The sequence below is a fragment of the Stenella coeruleoalba genome (genome assembly GCF_951394435.1).
Source record: "Stenella coeruleoalba genome assembly, chromosome: 13".
NCBI lineage: Eukaryota > Metazoa > Chordata > Mammalia > Artiodactyla > Delphinidae > Stenella > Stenella coeruleoalba.
This window is the reverse complement of record NC_137159.1, coordinates 69,665,369-69,688,408: the sequence shown is the minus strand read 5'-3', so window position 1 is coordinate 69,688,408 and position 23,040 is coordinate 69,665,369. Positions and strand designations below refer to the sequence as shown.

The following is a 23,040-nucleotide window of genomic DNA, read 5'->3' as shown; positions in this document are numbered from 1 at the left end:
CAGCGCTGCGGTGGGCAGCTCACGTGGCTTATCTCATTGGACCCTAACACTCCCGTGAGGCAACAGCATCCCCCACCTCACAGGTGGCAAAGTGAGGCTCCAAGGGCAGAGCTGGGATTTGAGCCCTGTGCGCTCCATGGCACCGCACTGCCTCCTGGGACATTCCCGGGCACATTGTGCAAAGAGCCGGCTGAAATCAGAGGCTGCTGACTTGGAGGCAGGGCCTACAGAAGCAGCCAGAGTGGCTCAGAGGGCCTGACTAGGGCCTGGGCCTGATGGAACCATGGGAGGAGAAGGTTAGTGGGAGGGCGGGTGGTGGTGGGTTGGGGGCTGGGGGACTGCTCAGGCAGAGCTGCCAGTGGACATTCCCTGAGGTCCAATGGGAGGAGCTTCTGGGAAGATACTTAAGGCCTTGGGAGTATAGAGGAATGTCTGCAGAGCCCCTTCCAGGGGGTGGTGAGGGCAGATGGCAGGAGCCCAGCCTTGGGGACCTAGGCCCTGCAGGGAGACCTCCCCATATCAGCCTCCTCTGCCCCCCATGGAATGGATGCCTCATGCCACCAGTCCCGGGCCTGCGGTTGCTTCCTGCCACTCACTCCACCAGCTCCCCGACCCCTCCAGCAAGCACCCCACGCAGCCACATCAGACAGGGAGGAATAGATTCCCACACCAGACCCCTGTGGATCCAGACAACCAGGTGAGAGACAGTTGCTTACCAGCAATGAAGTTTTCTTGTTGGGAAAACAACAGAGAGGCACCCTGTAGATTGGGCACCTTGACCTACAAAGCAATGTGCCTTCCCAGGAGGGGCTGCAGGACAGGGAGCAGATGTGGGCAAAGGAGGACTTGACTTGGAGTCAGAGCCTGGGCACATACATCCCTTCCTTCTCCCTATTCCTTCGTTGGCCAAATTTTTTCTGGAGGGCTCTCTGGCCCAGAATACAATGGCTTCCTCCCAGACCCCAGAGCTGACAGGCCTGGCTGGCTGGCACTCACGTCAGGAGGGTGAGACATAACACCTATGGCTGCGAGGCCAAATCCGGGTTCCCCTTGGAACCGTGCACTCCCTGACCCAGAACTCATTGGCCCATGCAGGCAGCTAGAATTAAACCACAGGAGAAGCCCAGATGCTCTAAACCAGCTCTACCTTCTCCTCACCCCTCTGCCCTCCCCCTCCCCCAGCCTGCTGGCTGCACGGCCAGGCCTGGCCAGAGAACATGTGGCAGCGGCACCACCCCGAGGCGCTCTCAGGGTCTGGGTTGGCAGCCCCAGCGCAGCCGGGAATCTGTGCACACACCCAGCCCCTCCAAAGCAGGCCGTGGCCCCCAGGAGACAAGGAGCTCTGAGTGCGGTCGTCGCCCTCTCCCCATTCCCAAACTCTGGGACAAAACTTCTCCTCCCATTCTTGCTTCCTGCTTCTGCTGGGGAGGTGGGAAAGCCAGGCTATAACGTGAGGGAGGATAGAGGCACCCTCTCCATCTCCGTACTCCTGGGGCCCAGAACGGTCTGCAGGTCCAGGACCAATGCCCCTCATGCTTGACTGCATCGTCTCACTGTTCCCTCCATCAACACCCTGGCCCACTTGTGTGGGATGAGAGAGGACCTGGCTCGGCGTTGCCGGAGCTGCAGCGACAGGGCTGCCCTCTTGGCTTCCATAGCTCCAGGGGGTTGTTCTCCACGCGCGCTACCCACGGGACCTGGGGAATCCCTGGGTCCCTCAGGATGTCAGAGTTGGAGGGCAGCCAGGATGCTCAACCCACTCCTGTTACTAACCCGGAGGGCTAATGACTTTCCAAAGTCAGCTAGTTAGTGGCAGTCAGGATGCGACTTAATGGGACTCAGCTCTCCTGATCTGGAGCCAGCATTCCTTTCCCTGCAACTGATGGCTCTCACGTGGCGTCCAATCTGTCCCCAGAAAGCCCTTTCTTAAAGCCCACGTGTAGCCGCAGACAAGCTCTTTTCTCCACGGGGACAGAGGATGAGGACCAGATGGTACCCTAGGTGTCAGCATCCCCACATTCCCCACTGCGTCCCTGCTCCTCTCTTCACCATTTCCAGCCCGATTCCTAACCCTCTGCATCGTCCAAGAGCCTGTTCATCACCAGCCCTTACGTGGGGTAGTACCTGGCACTCCAGTTACAGCCTGACCCTCCATCATCCCTCAGCTCTCCCAGCAGCAGGGTGAGGGTTCCCATTGCCCTGAGCCCCCTGGTACAGGGTAGGAGTGACTGGCCAAGGGTCACAAGGCTGGTAAGAGGCAGAACTGGGACTCAGACCTGTGTCTCCTGAGGCCAGATTACATGCTCTCTCTACGCTACCCAGCCTGGAGTCTAAGGAGAACGGTCTCCAAGCTGGCCTGGGCGATGCCACCACCTCATGGCTGACCTGGAGTCACACAGGTCCAGCAACAGTTGCCACAGGCATGGTTCCTTTGGACGTACTATGATTACTCCCCACCTGGCTCCCGGGGTCTGAAGCTTGTATATGTCTTGGGGTGTGTGTGAAAGGGGTGGGATGGGGAGTGATTCAAGGGCAAACAAGGAAAATATATTCATACAATAAAAGTATAAAATTCAATTACCCTAATTTAGCATCTGTGTTTTTTCAGAACAAGCACTAAATCAATTTTACTTGGAAAGGACAGGGTGGAAGGAGATGGGAGGGAGATGTTTCCAATGGGAGGGGAGCATACCCCCCTCTCCAAACCCACCCCCATCCTTCAGATGCACCGCCGACTTACCTGTGTTTTACACATTATTCCCAGTGACCTAGGAACCTGCAGACAGTGTTTAACCTGAGTCTGTCGCTCTGGGTTCTGAGAGTAATACAGTTGCGTTTTCTTTTTTTTTGTAAAACTAGTGCATTTGGAACGAGTAGGCCTGGACACAGCATCCTGTCCTCTGTGTGTGACTGGACATTTGAAGGTGTGAATCCTGGACACCTAGGGTGTTGGGATGCGGTCTTCTCAACAGAATAGAGGCCAGGTCCCGACCACAACCGTTGGCTTCACTCCAGCAGGAAGAAGCCTCCCTCTCTTGGGCCTTCACCGGGCCAGGGCAGAGGCCAGGCTGCCTGGGGCTGGTCTGGCACTGCTGGGTCTTGGGCCAGAGAGATCAGGGCCTCCTCCTGTCTGCTTTTCGCATTCTTTGAGGAGGCAGGAGGTCTAGCCTCTTCCACCCATGTTAGAGTCCGCCCTCCCAGAACTTTGCCTCCCTCAGGGTAGCAGGCAGGCCTGGCCCCTCAGCCTGATCGCAGATACCCTGCTGCCTCCCCAGTGAGTCCTGGAGTCGGGGTGCAGGGGATGCTGCAGAAACACTTTCCCTCCTCTTGTATGTCTCTCCAGCAACTCACGTCTGTACTCTGAACCCAGGCCTAGAGGGGCCTTCCAGGGGAGCAGGTCCCAGGCATCCTCCCTGTGTCTTTGGGGGCAGAGGGCCCAGCCTGTTACCTCCGGAAGCTCTTCTCGCCCGGCTGCCGAGAACTGGGGCGGGAGCCAGGGAGCAGCCCATCTGTCTCCTGGCTGTCCTTCTCTTCCTCGTGAAGGGGCTCATCCCCCAGGAAGTCCTCATCATCCCAGGAGCCCACCGTGCCATCTGTGGCCTGATACCGGACCTCCACGCACAGGCTGGTCTGGAGGGAGAGATGGGTGGTGAGAGGCCGGGACGGCACTAACAATCACGATCCCGTGTCCTCCGCTGCTCTGCGATTTTACAAGGTGCTCTCACGCCCTTAACTTACTGGAGGAAGGCAAGCTGGGTACTATCCTCCCCCTACTTTCCCGTTTTGCAGATGAGAAACACAGAGGCTCAGAAAGACTGACAACTGAATGGGCTGTGGCTCCAGACCCTGCTGCACGTGGCTCTCCTCCTCCCTGGCGCCCGAGGTGGGGGGCCCACGCCGGGCAGCTGAGCCTGGGCTGGGGGTGGGCCGAGCCCACTGGACACACAATCAAGAGCATCCTCCAGCGTCCCCATGGTGTAGGGCTGCCTGCGGGGACCAGGGCTGGTCTGTCTGAAATCAGCTGACTTCCCCTCGCTCCTGATGCTCTCTGCGAATTTGATGACATGAGCTGAGAACGTCCTTCAGGAGAGGAGCCCAGGCCCTGGACACCCTCAAAGGCGTGAGGTCAGCACTCCTTCCTGCTCACCTGACACCCACCCTCCTAATCTGGAGAGGATGGGAGCTCGAGGTCACCATGGGGTTTTCTCTGTGTCCTTGGGCCACAGAGCAAGAAGCCTCCTCTTAGCTCTAGCTTCTCCCCAGTGCACAGGGAAGAGTCAGCCTAGTCCCTTCCTCAGCCCGTGTGGATGCTAGGAAATCTTCTAGACACGCTTTCCCTTCCTCCAGGTCAGGAGCTGGCTGGCTCCAGCGACCCCCACAGGCAGCCTGCACTAGGCACGTGGTCCTCTGAATGCCCAGGCTTTGATTTCCCCAGGGAAGAAGCGTCTTGAGCCACCAAGGCACCGTGGGAGTTTCTCCCCCACCCTTGGCGCTCCTCAGAGAGGGTTCCTCCCGTTCTGGCTCTCTGTGGCTGCAGTCCTGCTTCTGAGGCTATTCTGCTGGCTACCACATAGGGTCATATGCGGGACCAGGGTTGGAGAACCATGGTACAGCCCCATTTTACATATGGATAAACTGAGGCCAGGAAATAATAGCTACTGAGCTTACTTTATATATTTATTGAGCACTTACTATATGCTTAACTGTTCCGACACTTTCTGTGCATTCCCGTTTAATCCTCAGAGCAGTCCTGTGAAGTCGATACTGTAATTTTGCTCACTTTGCAGATGGTATGCAGCCAGCCCACAGTTAGTGAGCGGCCTAATGAATGTTTCTCCCCAAGGGCTGTGTTCCTCACCACTAGGCTCAACTGCCCAGTGGTGGGCATCAATGAGCTCACGGGGACAGATGCGTCAGAGCAGAGCCTGGGGTCTGGGCGTCCAGAATGCTTTATTTCCTTCCTTTGTTTGAACATGTATTAAGTGCCTACAGACTGCGTCATTAGTACACGTGTGTTCCTGTTGGAAGTGCTGGGATGGGATGTGACAGATGAAGTAGAAAGAAGGTCCCTGCCCTCACAGAAAGGCTAGTCTTAGACGCCAAGGCAGGCATGCAGAGTGAAGGTCATGCCCAGGAGTGGCCAGCAGGGCTCAGACTGGCTTTCAGATGATGAGAGACACGTCTTTAGTGATTCCTGAGCTGGGTCCAGATGGAAGGGCCCCTGGGGAGAGAAGGGAGGGCATCCCCCCCTGTCGCCTTCTCTTGTACTCTCACGGCAGGAAGGACTGAAGTGTCCACCTTGGGGCCCTGCCACGCCCCAAGGGCTCTGACCACGGCTGCCAGGCTGAGGGGCTCCAGCAGAGTCTGACCTGAGTCTCCTCCTCCCACCTCACCTCCCCGCCCACAAGGAGTGCTCCCCAGGCCACGCTATGTGCAGAGGCAGGGAGGCCAGCAGGCCCCCAGGTGACCCGTAATAGGCAGGTCCAGGGACTCTCTGGGCGCCCTCACCTGGATGATCGCGTTGTTGTCGTCAATCAGCATGTCGGTCACCTCCACGTGCTTCTCCTCCACCACCTTCTGCAGCACCATGCGGAAGGTCCCGATCAGCCTGTGAATGGCAGAGGGGGCGTGGTCTTCATGGTTTCACATGAAGAGGCCAGAAAGAGGAGCAAGGCTGACATCCCGAGAGGCTGTGACTGGCTGGCAAGGGGACGAGAGGGCTGGCTCAGGCTCCAGGCTGGGGTTGGAGAAGGTGGCCCAGGAGCTGGGGCTGGCCAGGGTGGCATGTCCAGGAGGTCTGTGACCCCCAACAACTGTGTGTGGTGGTACGTATGACGGCCATTTCCCTGGGAGAGCTTGAGGGCAGTGAGTACCTGGGGGGATGTCCACAGACAGTGTGTGCTGGCGGAGCCTCGTGCTCCTTGGGTACAGGCGATTGGGGTTGCTGAGCCCCTGCGGAGCAGCTTCCAGATGCCCAGCACGGAGGCTGTGGGGAAGGACCAGAGGCTCCTGGACACACAGATAGCTCTTCCCCCTTCCACCTCCCTAATCACTACCAAGGTCTCTACCCCTCACTGGCACCACTGGCTCGTTCGTCCTCTGTTGAGTCAGTAGTGATGCCCACACACACCTGCATTCTGCAAGCTCCTTGGGGCAAGAACCCATCTGACTGTGGGATTCCCATCCACCCAGCTGCCTAGAGGGGATCAGCAGGGCAGTGTTGCGATGAGCACAGACCTGGAGTCGGAGAGACGGGATTGGAAACCCAGCTCGGACACTTACTAGAGGGTTACCTGCTTCCTGGGCAGCTGACCTGGGCTCTCAGTCCCAGATTTCTCCTAAGATGAGCTAATAAACCCTGCTTCACAGAGTTGCTGTATAGAGGACTAACAGAGATCCTCTGTGCCAAGTTCTTAGCAGAGCGCCTAGTACATAGTCAGCACTCCAGGAGCTGTCTGGTCGCTATCAAGGGGGTGACGTTATAGCGTGAGCTTTTCCAGGGAAGCAGTTGTTTCCTATTTCCAGACTCTATTTGATATTTCTGGCTCACAGGAGATCTCAAAATCTACTGGCTGAATTAATGAACAACAGTGGGGGCCCCATAAATGCTGACTGAGTTAACCTGCATGCCATTTCATCCCATGGTTTGAAGGTTATTGCTCTAGGAGAGAACAGGTACTCAGAGAGATGCTCTCACACGGTGATTCCGCATGGGGTAGATTAAAACATACACACCACTTCTGGTTGAAGGGACAGAAGCAGAGGGGGGCATTCACAGGGTGTGAGACAGGAGGGGACCTTGGGATCATCTGGTGCTGCCCTTGGCTTATAGAAAGCAGGAGGGGATGCAGTTAATTTAAGGGCCACTCCGGATGAGGTGAGGTATCAGGTGGATTCTGACTTTACCGGACATGTCTGATGTCTGCATCCTCCTGAGGGCCATGGAGGGAGACACTGTTTTAAAAAAGCCTCCCATCTGTGTGAGGGGAGAGAGTGCTGGGAGCAGCCACAGTGAATGAATGCTTCTCTCCGGGATGCAGAGCTCCATCTGTCAGCTCGCCCCATCCTCCCTATGGGTGAAACTGTTCATACCATCCCTCCACTCTAAAGCCTACCTTGGCTTCCAGGCTCTTCTCAGACTAGCCCCTTGGAAGCTGCCTCCCCCGCTGCATCCTGCCCTCTCCCCAGCCTGGGCTGAAGTACTGGGCTGGGGTCAGGAGACCTAGAGCCGCTGCCCCTGGGTCTCAACTTTGTCTTTATAAAATGAGGGTGGTGGGCTCTTAGCTTCTGTCCTGTGTAGCCCTTCTAACAGTAGACTCTAGGCATGAACGTATACACTGGCTTTTTTGCAGCCTCATCTCTTTACGGTCTAAATCTGTGGTTCTAAACTTCAGCATGAACAGAATCATTGGGAGGACCTGCTAAATCACAGATGACTGGGACCCCCCCCCACTGTGCTGGTAACTGTTAACAACTGGCTGGGGGAGGGGAAGGGCAATCCTGACCTGCAGCTTTTGCTCATTTCCATGGTGTAAATACCTCCACCAAGGCCAATTTCAAGCTCCCGATGTGAAGCCACTGAGCACCGAGTTGGGAGAGATGTGTACCGTCTGCTCTTGGGAGCCCGCCCCGCCCCAGGGGGTCTGACTCAGCAGGCGAGGTGGGGCCCCAGAATGGCTATTTCTGACAGGTGTCCGGGTGATGCTTAGATGGTGCTCGGGGAGCACACTTTGAGAATCCCGGTTCTACCACTGCCCCTTGCTGACTGGAACTCCAGGCCCTTTTAGCTCCACTAGGGCCTGTTGAGCACCTGCTGAGCGCTGGGTACGCAGGCACAGCTTTCCCTAGAAGACACCCAGGGATCAGTAGAGATGCTGCAGTGTGACAAGACACCCCCAGGGGGCAGGATGGAGCTATTCCCCCACAAGTGCTCAGAGAAGGCTCTGGCACCTTCCAGGCTTAACCAAGTTCTCAGACCTTTAGACTTGCGAGGGACCTAAGAGGAAAAGCTTGCCCAGCATTCCGTCAAGGAGAAGTCCCTTAGTATAGCTGATTTACTTTGTTATAAAGCAGAAACTAACACACCATTGTAAAGCAATTATACTGCAATAAAGATGTTAAATTAAAAAAAAAAAAAAAAAGGAGAAGTCCCTTAAACCTCCTCCCTGACACACACTCCCAGATCCTGCTAGACGCCCGGTGACGGGGACCTCACTACACCCCGGCTGCTCTCACTGCTCACCCATCCTCCTCTGCTTCAATCACACAGTAAGCTGAGATCCGCCTTCTGGCAAATTCCCCTCTCATGCCCTGGTCCAAGCCCTGTTCACACACAGACGAAATGCCATCCCTAATGGGAGGCAATGTAGACAGCAGAAAGAGCCTGGGCTCTGGAGTCAGACAGAGGTGGGTTTGCCCAGCGGGGTCTAAGAGGGTTTCTACCACCTGGCAGCTGTGTGACTTGGGCTGGTTCTCCAACCTCTCTGAGCCTTGCTGTTTTTCCACCTCCCCAAAGGAGGTGATACCACTTGCTTCCCTGGGTGGTGGTGAGTACGCTCAAGTGAAAGTCCTCTAATACCGCCACACTCAGATGTCACATGTCACAGTGGGGCATGGGGTGGGGCGGTGTTTACCGTCTGGAGGGCCCATACACACTGGTCTCCTGCACAGGGTGGGCTCTGGGGGCAGATGCGCAGCCTCACAGAGCCAGAGCAAACCTGCGGCCCAGAAGATGTGGCTGGGATCCTGGGAGCTAGCAAGGCCAGAGGACTGAATTCACCATACCCACAGCGGGTGGCTTGCGGGGCTTTAACTCTTAACAGTTACCCGCTGCTTCCCCCAAACAAAAATAAAAAATAGTGTTCTTTGAAATGGACAACGGATGTGATCTCAGTCTTATGTTAAGGATAAAGGACACATCCATCACCAGAGGAGTGGATAAAGAAGATGTGCTACATCTATACAATGGAATATTACTCAGCCATGAAAAGGACAAAATAATGCCATCTGCAGCAACATGGATGGACCTAGAGATTGTCATGCTCCGTGAAGTAAGTCAGACACAGAAGGACAGATATCATATGATATCGCTTACATGTGGAATCTAAAAAAAAAAGGGTACAAATGAACTCATTTACAAAAGAGAAGTAGAGTCATGGATGTAGAAAACACACTTATGCTTACCAGGGGATAAGGTGGGGGGAGGGATAAATTGGCGGATTGGGACTGACATATACACACTACTATGTATAAAGTATATAACGAATAAGAACCTACTGTATAGCACAGGGAACTCTACTCAGTACTCTGTAGTGGCCTATATGGGAAAAGAATCTAAGAAAAAAAAAAAGAGTGGCTATATGTATATATATAAAACTGACTCACTTTGCTGTACACCTGAAACTAACACAACATTGTAAATCAATTGTACTCCAATAAAAAAATAAAGAAAAACATTTTTTATAAAACTTTACCCTTTTTGCACATCTGTAACGTACCGTCTAAGCAAAACCAGGGCGCTCGCTATGAGAACACAACTTCAAAACAAGTGCCCGCATGCTGCTTCCAACAGAGCGTTGCCCCTCAACCCCCTGCCATGGATGTTCTCTGGGGAAGGAGCTGGTGCAGGAAGGGAAGCCTTGGGTCTGGCCTGCCTGGCGACCCCGGAGACCACCTCCTGCCCCGATCCCAGCTGCCCTTTGTCCAGCCTGGCTGGAAGCTCAGTGGGTCAGCGTGGAGGAGCTGCCTGGGACGTGGGCCCTCCGGATGGCAACCCCCGATTCTGGAGGCTGGGCTGGCCCCCACGGAGCGGCTGGGAAGGCTGAGCAGGGGCAGGATTCTCGGGTAGTTAGCCAGCAGCGAGGGGGGCCCACAGACTGACCACAGTAGAGTTGCAATCAGGCACCAGGGTCTGTCAATAATTCATCGCTTTCCCCTGGGAGCTGGTGTCAAGTGCCTGAGGCCTCACCAGGCCTCCACTGCTCTCCTGGCTCCTGAATTATTCAGGAGCCCCAGGAGACTGGTGCCTGGGTCAGACCAGCCCCCCTCCAGGGTTCTGGACAGGCAGAGGGGGTGGCACAAGATCCTCTGGACCCAACACCACGTCCTCACAGGGAAGCCCAGGGCTCTTGTAAAAGGACCTCATTCAAGGTGGGCGGAGCAGACCTGGAGTCTCCTGGCCTGGGTGAGGGGTCAGCTTCTATGCTGCCCTCTGCTTCTAGAATAAGTCCCTTTCTCTGTGGTGGGTGGTGGTGGGATCAGGCCCACAGGTTCTAAATCTCACGCCAGCCTCCTTTACCTCAGTTTCCCCAAATGTACCAGTCATGTGACTGGGTTCCTGGAGAGCCCTGAGCTCTTCAGAGAAGAAGGGCCACTCGAATTCCTGTGCCCAGATCCTCCTACCCTGTACGCCCTCTCCTCCTGACATTTACTCATTCACTCATTCCACAAAGTAAGGGGGGCCCGCTGGGTGCCGGCCACTGTCCCGAGCAGCGGGTGTGGCTTTGCTGGTTGCTGTGCCCGGTGCAACCCCCAGAGGCTCCCCAGAGGCTCAGCTGCCCCATCAGAAGGAGCCTGGTGACTGAGCTGGGCCACGGTGGGGACAGAGGGCAAGCACTAGGTGGCCCTTTTCTTTGGCTCTGGGAAATAGAGCCCAGACTCCAGGGTGGGAGACTGAGTCCCACCTGACTCCAAGCACCTGCCTTCCCTTTCCGACCCCCCCGAGCTGGCCTGTGTCAGGTGGGCCCTGCGTTGTCCACGAGACCACCAGTCCTCCCCACCCCAGCTCTGCAGCCAACAGTGCCCTGGACCTTCTCCAGGCTTCCAAGGAAACAGCAGGACCCACTTCCACCAGGTCCAGGCCTCCCCTTGTGGGGTTTCCTGCCTTTTCCTGGGTGGGGGCATGGAGGGCCGGGAGAGAGAAAGGAGAATCAGAGTAGGGACTCCCCACTTCTGTCTCCTTCTTGCTGGTGTTTAGAACGACTCATCGAAGCCTTATATTCCAGCATACTCACTGTTACAGTAGTTGATTCCCTAAACAATTTACCAGATACTTCTGATTTGTTTATAGCAAGAGTTTTGATGTTTTCAAGCATTTTAGGGATTGGTCCGGCAGCTTTCATTTAAATGGTTCAGCAATCTCTTCCACATCCTGGGTTTCCACCATCACTGTTCACATAGCCTGGTTTCTGGGAGTTTGAGGTTTAGGAAGGGGAGGAAGGAGACCAGTATCCTAGCCACCCCCCTACTGCCGTCTACCCCTGTGGCCTCAGCAACCTCTCCGAGGCTCACTTTCCCCATCTGCACAGCGAGGGTTGCCCTAGCTGAGCTCTGAGGCTCCCCGGTGCTCTGCTGTCTACCGTGGGTCCTGTTGGGATGCCTGGAGCTCCTCCCAGCCCTCAGCTTCCGATTCTGCTTCTTCCCCCACATCCACCTTGCTGTGCCTGTGCCTGTTTCTCCTGTTCTCACAGGTTACCCCATCTCTCATCCCAGGGAAGAAGGTCCTGCTTCATCTTGGGGGCCCCTGGTGGGGTGTCTCACCAACCTTTCTTGTGGGTTCCAGAGGCAGCTGCCTGAATGATGGGATGCCCTGATAGGCCTCCCTGCCAGTGGGCCTGGAATGCCCACATCCCATACCCAGCTGAGATCTCTCCGGCTCCCGATAAAAGCCACAGAATCCTTGGAGGTCACGTGGTTTGGCCCTTCCTGACTCCAAAATCCCCTCTACGGCATCATGGTCCACTCTCTGCTAACCCTCTCCCCGTGACAGCTCATTGGTTGGAGAGCTCTGGCCATCTTTCATCTGTCTGCTGTCCACCAGCAATGCAGCCCTGCCCTGATCCTGCTTCTAGGCACACATCTTTCCTCTTTCACATGGCAGAAAACCTTCTTAGGGGACAGACATGGTGCCGTAATCCCTCATCTTAGTATCTCCAATGACTAGCACAGTGTCTGCCTGGTATAGAGTGTTTCTCAGTGAATGTTTGATGAGTGACTGAAAGGATGGACCAAGGATGGATGGATGGATGAACGTGTCTTCTGTGATTTTCTCCTCTAGGCTCTCATCCCCTTGTCATGAGGCAAGATTTAAAGTCCCTTCCCCCTGGCAACCACAAGGCAGTGCCTACTCGTGCTCTGTCCAAGCAGCATGGGGACAGTGGAACCCTTGCCCCTCACCTCTCCTGCTCTGCTGGCTCTCCTACTAACATGACCTAGGGGTAGGTCAGCTTTTCATTCATTTGAGGTCTTCTCCCACTGTTGAGTCATACTGAGCTCTCAGTGAATAAAACCCCCGCACCATTTCAGATGTGTCGTGGTTCAGCCATGACCCCCTCTAGCTTGTATAAGAAAATTGGCTTTCAAATCCAAGACAGGAACTTACATGTACTATATTTAGCCACCATTCCAGACTGTTCAAATGATTCTGAATTTTGCTTGTCACCCAGAGAGAAGGATGGGAACTACTTTTGCTGAACCCCTGGTAGTGGTTCAGCAAAAGGAGGTAGATGGGCTCCATTGCAGATTGTAAGCTCCATGAAGGTGGAAACCTCGCCGGTGAACTGGGTCACAGTAGGCACTTAGTAAACATGGGGACTGAATGAATGAATGAACATCTATCTCATTTAATTCTCACAGCTTCCCTTTGAGGTAAGTACTTATCCTCTTTACACATGCAAACATTGAACTCAGAGAGGTCATGCAACCTGCGCAGAGTCACACAGTAGATGACTGAGCTGGGATCTGAGAGCAGGCTCTCCTGACTCCTAAACCACTGAACCAAACTGCCTCGGAGTTTCCAGTCCTCCACAGGTGTGACAAGTTCACTCTCAAGGCTACAGATAGATGGTCTGTTGGAGGGTATTATCACTTTCTCTGATGGGTAACTGTTGCCCAGCATTGTGTAAGGGGGAAAACTTGAGGAAGGGGACAGGAAGCTGTGACAGGACTGGGGACAGAGAGAGTGAACGTGGCCAACAAGGACTGGGAGGGCTGGGAGACTCTGAGGACATGAGGGAGCGGGGGTTTGGGGGGTGGGTGGGGGCGGGTCTTTGAAGGTCAATCCAGGCCCCAGTGCAGGTCCCCTTTTAAACTCAAAGGAGGGGGCAGCCCAAAGAGCAGGGCAGGCGCCCCGCCCCTCGGGGCCCCGCCTCTCGTGCCCCACCCCTCACTTACTTGTTGCTGAAGACTTTGCTGTAGTTGAAGATCTGAATCTCGAGCATCTCGTTGCTGTCGATGCTGCTGGCCACCTGCCACCGGAAGGTCTGGGGAGAGAGGAACAGCTGTGGCCTTGGGTGGAAATGACAGGGAGGGGTGTGGGGAGTGGGAGGGAGACCCCTGGTAAGATAGCCCCTCACATCAGCCCAATGTTTCACAGGAATTGGAAGACCAGATGGAAACTGGGTGCCGGGGTGGAGCAATAAACCCTGCTGGACCTGACTCTGAATAACTGAAAATAACCAGAAAGCTCTGGGGTCTGCTCAAGATGCCGCTGAGAGATGCTCAACAAGGGGGATTTGACAGAGCAGGAGGGAGGCAGTGACTTTTTAAGTTTCATTTCTATCACCAAACTCAGAACGCACAAGAGGCTGGTCGTACATAATAACCACAGTAACAGTAATGCCAGCTGCCATTCGTGGGCCTGAACTTTCCCTTACGTGGGTCTGAATGCTTTAGGTGCGTTAATTCCTTTAGTCTTTACAACCACCCAAGAGGCTGGTAACGTGGTCTCCGTTCTAGAGACAGAGGAACTAGGGTTCAGAGAAGTAACGGGACGCTGTTTTTAGTGGCCCAGCAGGTGCTGGGCAGGCTTCTGAGGGCCCACCCGGCAAGCGTGCTGCTTCAGAGCAATTCTTCATCCTCCAGGGAGGACTTGGGGGCTGGGGGAGCACCGAGCCAGCCTGGCAGATCACGGCCAAGTGTGGGCAGGGCCTGTCATGGCCTTCATGTCCCCTCTCTCTGGGGCTGGCCAAGGCCCAGAGAGGACCCTGACACCTCCACGGTCAGCTGGAGCGGGCAGGTGAGGGAGGAAGAAGCAGAGGAGGGAGGGGGGCCTGGGGTGGGGAGGGAGAGGGCTTTGAGAGGGGCATGGTAGCGGGGGGGACTTTGGAGGCCTTGGACACAGAAGGAAGAAGGCGGGGAGGCGAGCCTGGGAGGCAGCCTGGCCGCCCACAGGCCCCATTAAGCTGCTCTGTTCCTGCCATCTGGAGGTCTCCAGCTCAGCAAGGGTATGGTTTTCTTAATGAAGTTGCCATTATTGGGCTGAAGGGAAATAAACTAGCATGCGAAGGGCGAACTCATTAGCCACCATGCAGAGGGAGGCGGGTCTGGGGGGGGGCACCAAGATTTTGGTTTTCTTAGAACCAAGGGGAAGGGGGTGTTTGAGCCACATGAGGGTCTGTGCATGGGATTTTGGCACTTGAAGGACGGAAGGAGTAGGAGAAAAAGGAGCTGTGGAAATGGCACAGTTAGAGGAGGGTGGTGTTGAAGAGTGACACAATTAGGTGAACACAAAGGAACCGGGAAACATGAAGTCCTTTCCAGGAAAAGGGGCCCAGAGAGGGAAGCGGCTTGCGGTCTCTTCTTGCCCATCGCCAGGCCCTGACTTGCCCGGTGGTCGGGGTGCAGTTTACTGGGTCACCAGGGCTGACAGGCTAAGAAGGCCACCGTCGTGGACCAGTTTGTTGAGCAGAGAGGAGGGGAGTCAGCAAGGGCTGGGAGGGGCACCTGGGGGGGCCCTGACTGGGGATGTGACTCCAGAGGAAGCCCCCCGGGGGGCGCCCTTTCAGAAAGTTTTCAGCTGAGGGAGCACATTTAGCATTTCCAGGAAGAAGCCTCGGTCGAGCCCAGCCAACCCACAGAAGCATGATAAACACGAAAATGTTGCTAATTTGTCAGTGAGCTTCGGGGTGGTTTGTTACGCAGCCCTAGATGACTGTGACAGTCTCCGTGCTAGCTGTGCGTCTCTCTAGGAGTCAGCCGCATGTCAGGGAGGCCTGTCATCAGGGGCAGAGCTGGCTCCCTGCCCGGCCCTTGCCTCTCCACATACCAGCCCCCTCCCTTCCCGCTGTCCCCCGAACTCCTGGGAGAGCTTGCCTGTTCCACTCAGCAGTTCGGAGCCTGAGCAGAGCCGACAGGCCCAGTCTTGTCTCGTTTACTTGGGTCACCCTGCACCCAGCACGTGGCCTGCCACAGGGTAGGCACTCAGCAAATCGGCCTCAGGTGGTTGCCTCGCCTGCAGTGCTGCTCCTTGCTGGCCTGAGGGCGAGGCCGGGCTAATTGCCCGCTCCACAAGCTCCTCCTCCTCCGCAAAGCGAGGGTGACGTCACAGTACCGCTTCTTGGGGTTATCGCGAGGCTGGGGAAGCGCTAGCACAGAACCCGGCGCAAGAGCCTGACCAACATGGCGCTTTATTACAGGGAATTCTACTGCGTTGCTGTTATTTCCAGGAGCCGGGGCAAGGTCTGGCATCCTTGGGGATGGACACTGCAGGGATTGCAGGGGGCTGCTGGGGACAGAGAGCCTCTCTCCAGCCTGAGGCAGCACCAGCATGATTCTCCTCCTGCAGCCACAGCAGCTGAGGGTTGTGTCTTCTGCCTCTGGAGATGCCCTGAAATCAGTGGCCTAGCGATCGGGCCAAGGGAGCCCGCACATCATCTAGGATCCCACCCTGTGTCAGCCTCCAAACATGCCGGGGGACTCAGGTAGTAGCTGAGCCAAAGATAGCTACTCAAGTTGTCATGAGCCAGCAAGCCCCACGCAGGAGCACACGTTTGCTGAGCACCTCCTATGTTTGCTGGGCACTTCCTGTGTGTCGGGCTCTGCGTGGGGAGGCAGGGGGGTGTCTCCGGAGCTACTCCCTGGGTAGTACTGAAGACAGGCACAGACCTGAAATTGCAGCCTGGAAGAGGAACATTGACAGAGTAAGGTGGGAAGCATTAGGGGCAGAGGGAGGGAAGAGGACCTCTGTCCGAAGTGGGTCTCAGGAGCACCGGGAGTGTGGAGCTGTGACCCAGTTCACCAGCTCTAAGCTTTGCCGTGACCTGGCAGGTGCTGGCCGGGGTGGCGGAGTTCTGCATCCTATCAGCCCCAGCTATCTAGGACTCCACGGAAAGGTTTCCCTGATGCAGGCTGGAGAATGACCTGGGTCATCCTGGGCTTCATCAGCTGGGGTTGAAACCATCCTAAATCAGCAAGGCCATGTCCTTAAAGAGACAGCCCTCTAAATTTGGGGGGGAAAATTTTAGGATGTGTTGCAAAGCTTTAGGGTGCAATGGAAAGAGATTGTCTTGGGAAGTTAGAGACCCAAGACTCAAACTGGGTTTTTTCCTTTGTTCGTTCTTTCACTCAGCAATATTTCCCTGAGCCCTGTGCTGGGTGCCAGGCCATTCATGAACCACACAGGTATGTTCCTGACAGCCCATGTCGTCCAGGTACCAGTAAAGTGGGAAGATGAGCTCTGACCCTCTACCGCCCAGGCTGATGACCTCTCCCTCCTCTGGGCTCCGAAGGCCCATAGTCCATCTTTCCTGTTCTGGGTCCATCTCCCCACTGGACTGAGCCCCTTGAGGGCAGGACTGAGCCCTGTCCGCTTTGCAAGTGGCCATAGGCTCTGGAATTAGACTAGGGTTCGAACCCTGATGCGCCACTCATTGCCTGGGGTGTTGCCCACCCAGTGCGTTGCAGTGAGTTATGAGGCTTGCGTAAGCTCTCAGCCCGTCCTGCCGTGTACCAAGCACTCAGTACCTCGCAGCTGCCCTTATTCCTACAATTACTATTGTTATTCCGGCCTCTGCTGGGAGGTCTGGTCCACAAGAGCCTGGTTAAGGCCAAACCAAGCTGGCTTGGAGTAGGCTGGGTGTGGCCATGCCCCCACCCCACCACCAGGGGCCTCGGCTGGCTGCTGGCCTGGCACGAAGGCTGTCTCTCTCGTCTCTGTCTCTCTCTCTCTTTAGCTTCTCCATAGTTGTAGGTTAAATGCAGGATCTCAGGTTCCAGCCTCTGGGAAAGGAGATACCAGGTCCAGGCTCTGTTTCCACCGTGGTTGTGCAGAGCGCTGTCTTTCTGCCATGTCCACCCCCCACCGCCTCAGGTTCCTCCGCTGTGCCTGCAGCGGCCCCTCCCATCCTTGTCTGAGTAGAGGAGGGAGAGATGTTTGTTTTCATGTCTTTTATTTCATTTTCAGCCATGCAACATTTCTGTGAGGCAGACAGAGCAAGGAGTCTGACCCCATTTTTCAGAAGGGGAATCTGAGGCCTGGAGAGGTTGAGTGGCCAACCCAAGGGCGCAGAGCTCATTAACAGCTCAGTGGGGACCGTAGCCCAGGTCTCGTGACTCCCAGGCCAATGTGCTTTGTACCTCACTGAGCTGGTTCCCAAAGGCCCTGGGCACCGTAAGGGTGAGAAAAGAGACTTGCTGGGAAGCTAGGAGACCTCTGGAGGTTTTGTAAGGGGCAGCTGAGGTTTCTTTTCCAAGCGTATTCTGGAAACACTGACAGGCTGGTTCTTTCAGGAGCCAGCCGGGAAAGTTTAGGACTTGTCCACCCGAGGCTGGGGAGACAGGTATAAGTACGGGTGCAGTTCCAGGCTGTCTTTGGAGAGTTCCCCGGGCCCTTCCTGAGCAGGAGGTGGGACGGTTGCCTCCACTGCTTTGTGGGGTGTACCCTGCTGACCAGTGGCAGCCAGGCTGCAAGCTGCTTCTTAGAAGGAGAAATGGAGACAGGGGTGTGGAGAGACCCCGGCAAGGCCTTGCAGGAGTGGCGGGGGTCAGGCCAAGCAGCTCTCTACTGCTGCATCCAGAGGGGCCTTAGTATCTAAGAACCCTGGCTTTGCCAGTTACAGCTGTCACCTTGGGAAGGATACGTGGTCTCTGAGCCCGAGTTTCATCGCTGTAGTTGCTGTGGAGACTGGATGGAGGAGGCCTTGCTCAGGACGCAGCATGGTGCTGCTGTGGGAATCTGCTGCCATTATCTTCCCACGGGGCTGCCCAGAGGGCAAGTGACAGGCAAGTCCGTGTCCCGTGGGAGGGCCTGAGCACTGCAGGTCACTTAGCATCCTCGCCCCATTCCACCAAGTGCCCGTGTGTGTATAAATTTCCCCGGGTGGGAGCTACTTCTCCCCGCCTCACGGCTGCTCTCCGAACCTGGCATGTGCTTTTGCCCATAACTCCCTGGCTTCCACCCCTTCCTGGTCTCTCTGCACTGACCCGGAGGCTCCCTGTGCCCAAGTTCCTGCAGGGATCCTTGTGTATTGTTGCACCTGCCTCTCCCTCTGGGGCATCTCTACCTGGGCCTGGCACACACCAGGTGCTCAGAACGTGGTCCCGTGCTCGGGGCGGCAGGACTGACTCTCCCCCTGCCCCGTGCTGGGCGGCCCTGGGAAGGGGAAGGACACGGTGATTAACTTGGAATGTCATGTATACCCATGGCTCAGGTGTCCCAGGGTGCAGTTAATGGAAAAGAGTGGCAGTGCCCTTATAAGGGGCATCAGGTTGCTCACGGGCTGGAGGTCTGGGTGGACATGTCCCCTGGGATACTTGGTGAGAAGCAGGGAGTCGATGCTACACCTGGCTGACTGGGGGCAGCCGCCCAGGGAGGCAGGGCTGAGCGATTGAGCCAGGAGGCCTGCATCGTCACCCAGGCAGGCCCTCCAGCTCGGGGTCCTGACTGAGGAGGTGGTGCGGAGGGGAAGGAAAAGGCAGGTTGTGCGGTGGGGCTCATCTGAGGCTGAGACGCCAGGCTTAGTACCGCAATGGTTCCATCGTCACGACAATCTCTCATTTTGTTCACGGTTTTACAAAGAGACTTCATACCCATCGCCTGCCCCATTTGACAAGTGTGGTAGCTGCGGCTTAGAAACTGAGGCTGGAAGTCGTACAGCCAGGAGGCGGAGGAGGCAAGAACAGAACTCTCACCGGGGAGGGTACAGCCTGGGGGCTGTGATGGTCAGTGGCGGCCTGAGCCCAGGTGAGAAGGTTGAGGCCTTGCTCCCCTGTGCCTACAGCTCTGGTCCTACGGACACAGCTGTACCGTGTGGGATGGGCCCAGAATGAGAAGACAGCAGTTCTCAGTGGCCGCTGGAGGCTGGTCAGCTAAATGCTAGCCTCAGAGGGAACAGGCTGTCATGAGGCCCTTTCCAGCCAGACGGAGCCAGACATGAGGGGCAAGGCCAGGAAAGTTGGGGTAAGCTCTTCTGGGGTCAAGCAGGGCTGTGGCTTTGTGCCAAGATGGTGACTTAGGACTCTGCTGCCTCTCACCCCAAAGTCAACCCCGTAGGAACTACAGAAGCAAGAGGGGAATATGGATTCTAGGAAGTAACAAACAAACATGCAAGCAGGTATGAGAAACCCAGGGGACCAAAGGCTGTGTGAACTGACGTGAGCTGGGGAGTGTGGCGGCGGCTCAGCGTGTGGGGGAGGGGTGAATGGAAGCAGCAGTGGGAGAACAGGTTGGAGGAAATCTTTGCAAGTTCTGCTCTCATCACTCCCTGGCACTACCTTGGGGCAATGGTTGCCTGCTCCTTTACTGATAAAACTGTGACAAAAACCCTACTGGGATGAGGTTTAATAAAAACAGATGCTGATAAACCAACTGCCTCATACTTTCTCTCATTGAACCCCCAGAGCTAGTTTGTTAAAATTCTCGACTGCTTTCTGTCAACCATGTCTCGCCTTTAAGGCTTAGAGATGAGACCCTGACTCTGTTTCTGTGGTGACTGGGCCCTCCTGGTGCCCTTCAGCCCCTAGAGGTTGACATAGCAGCCTTTGATAGTTGCTCAGTACTCATTACCAGACAGAGTAGCTGATACCAGGGGAGCTCAAACAGGGCAAAGTAAAGAGACTGGGAGAGTATCTCTCCTAAAAAAAAAAAAGACAACAGACTGAACTGTATACACCAACTGGAACAGGATCATTAGAACGAATGGACCATAAAACTATGTGTCAGCAAAATATAAAACAAGTTCAAGGAATCATAAGAAAAAAGAACAAATTAGTAAAATGGAAGATCAATTTGAAGAGCTCCCTCAGAAGACAGCAGCAAAGGATTAATCAACAAAAACCAGAAAGGTAAGAAATGGCAGCTAGAAGTAGTACTGACATCTGATCATAGGAGTTGCAGAGGCAAGAACAATATAAAAACTGAATGTTTGAAAAAAATAATGGAGATAGAATTTTCTATAATAAATGAAAGATGAAAGGCCTTAGATTTGAAAGAGCTCACAAAATAGTGCAAAAAAGGAAAGATCAGGAAACCCACAATTAGACACATTATAATAAAATTTAAGAATATCAAAGATAAAGGACTTATATTTGAAGTTGTGAAGGCAAGAACTTCGAGCTTAGAATTTTATAACTGATGAAACTCTCATTCAAATTTGAAGAAATAAGAAACACATTCTCAGATTTACAAAGCTTTAGAAGGATTGCTACATAAAAATTCAAATGAAAAATACTTTTGGGGCTTCCCTAGTGGCGCAGTGGTTGAGAATCTGCCTGCTAATGCAGGGGACACGGGTTCGAGTCCTGGTCTGAGAAGATCCCACATGCCACGGAGCAACTAGGCCCATGAGCCACAACTACTGAGCCTGCGCGTCTGGATCCTGTGCTCCGCAACAAGAGAGGCCGCGATAGTGAGAGGCCCGCGCACCGCGATGAAGAGTGGCCCCCACTTGCCACAACTAGAGAAAGCCCTTGCACGGAAACGAAGACCCAAGACAGCCAAAAAATAAAATAAAATAAAGAAATGTGGGGTTAAAAAAAAAAAAAACTTCTGGAGGAGGTACTCAAATAAGAAGAAAAACAATTCCAAGAGATGCTTCAAGAGATATGAGAAATAAAGGTGATTAAGTTTCTTGGAAAAGACTATTGTTGTCTTTAAAAAGAACAAAGAAGGCTAGGACAAATAAAGGAAAAAGGGAACACACCTTCATAAGAACCTAGGATTAAAATTCTAATCTAGTTAATATCAGCATGAGGATGTGGGCTGAGGTGGGGAAATCAAAGAGGCACAAGAGAGTATTAAGGTACTTGTCACGTTAGGAGAAATTATAATTATTTATTTGAGCTCTCAACAGGAGAACATAAACATAAGTATGGAAGGCTGACTACCTACCTTGAAAACAAAAACAGAATACATAGCTTTTCAACTAACAAAAGAAACTCAATCTATCCAACTGAAAGCTGGAAAATAGGAAAAAAAAAAAAAAAGAAGCAGAAAGTACAGTAAATGGAAAATATAAAATAAGATGGTGGTAGAAATAAGCCTTATAATAATAGCAATTACAGTAGAGGTAAATGGGTAAAACTAATCAATGAAAACAGAGGGACTCTCACATTGGGTAAGAAAACAAGACCTAATAATCCATGCCCTAAGAAGACACACTTGATTTTAAAAACGGAATTATTGAAGATAAGAACACGAAAAAAGATATACCAAGAAATTAAAAAGATCGAAACAGATATACCAGGCAAATGAACCAAAATTGGCTGAGATAGCAATCTTAATATCTGACAAAATGGAAATTGATGCAAAAAACAACATAAGAGACAAAGAAGGATATCAAGTGCCAGTTGAGGGGAAAATAAGCAAAATGATATAGCCATAATGAACACAAAGGCAACTAGTAACAGTTTCAAAACACATCAAGCAACAACTGACAGAACTGCAGGGAGAAATATATAAATCAACAATTGTCGCAGTAGATTTTATTACAGTCATTATTGAAACTGATAGATCAAGCAGAGAAAAATAAACAGAACATTTGAAGAATTAAATAATATAAATAATAAGCTTGAGCTTATATAATATCAAGCTTATATAGAGCTACAGATAGAACCCCACACTAAACAAATTCCTTTTAAGCAGAGGGAGCATTTATGACCATGAATTATGTCATAAGAGAAGTCTCAGTAAATTCCAAAGGATCAATACCATACAGACTCTGTTCTTCGATCATAATGCAATAAAACTAGAAGTGAATAAAATAAGGAACTATAATTTCATACATGTATTTATTTGGAAACTAAATAACGTTATTGTATAACTCTTGGGTTTAAAAGGAAATCATAAAGGAATGTAAGAAAAGTTTAAACCTGAATAATAGTGAAAACATTATATATAAATATTTATAGGATACAGTTAAAACTGCATATAGAGCAAAATTTACAGCTTCAAATACATTTATTAAGAAACAAGAAAAGTTAAAAATAATAGGCTTACACAGAGCGGCTGGGCCCGTGAGCCATGGCCGCTGAGCCTGGGCGTCCGGAGCCTGTGCTCTGCAATGGGAGAGGCCACAACAGTGAGAGGCCCGCGTACAGCAAAAATGGAGAGCCACAACAGGGGAGATTAATGAAGCCAAAAGCTGGTTCTTTACAAAGACTAATAAGATAAACAAATCTTTAACAAGACTGACCAAGAAAAACAGAGAGAAGATACAAATAAATGAAATATGGAATAAAAAGGGGGAAATAACTTTAGGCACAGAAAAGATTTTAAAACAATCTTAAAACAGTATGATCAAATGTGCACTACTAAATTTGAAAACCCAGATGAAATGTAAAAATGCCTAGAAAAATGTAAAAATCCAAAATTGGTTCAAGAAGACACACAGAAAGTGAAAAGGAAGTCAAAGAACTCCCCTCCCCAAACTGTCCAGACTTACATGTTTTTACATTTGATTCTTCCAAAATGTCAAGGTAAATTTCTATCTTATGTGTATAGTTCCAGAAAATTTTATGTATTATTGAATTATGAAAATTTTATGAACATAGCGGCAAAAGTCTTAAATAAAATTATTTGCCAATTGAATCTGTGTATTAAAAATAATATGCTATGAAATATACTAAAGGAATATGTTATAATTGTCTCAATTGGTGCAGAAAAAGTTTTTGATAAAGTTCAACAACCTTTTATAATAAAAACTCTTAGTAAACTAGTAAACAAAGTTACATAGTAAAATCCTATTCCAGCAATTATTTTTGATGACAAAACTTTAGATGCATTTATTCTCTTTAATATGGAGAAGGCAGAAAGGACACCCACCAAAA

At 52.7% G+C, this 23,040-nt stretch overlaps 1 protein-coding gene across 1 annotated transcript in view; it reads right to left on the bottom strand.

Annotated features, from left to right (window-relative positions):
* Nucleotides 1–2,955: 2,955 nt before the first annotated feature.
* The window catches only part of LOC307196053 (otoferlin-like), a gene marked incomplete at its 5' end in the record, with an annotated part of 38,933 nt that continues 18,848 nt past the window's right edge, over nucleotides 2,956–23,040 (bottom strand). The window contains 3 exons of the mRNA XM_079940783.1: nucleotides 2,956–3,630; nucleotides 5,509–5,608; nucleotides 13,171–13,259. Of these exons, the coding sequence (XP_079796909.1) occupies nucleotides 3,445–3,630; nucleotides 5,509–5,608; nucleotides 13,171–13,259 (375 nt within the window). The 3' untranslated portion in view covers nucleotides 2,956–3,444. The remainder of the gene's footprint in view (nucleotides 3,631–5,508; nucleotides 5,609–13,170; nucleotides 13,260–23,040) is intronic.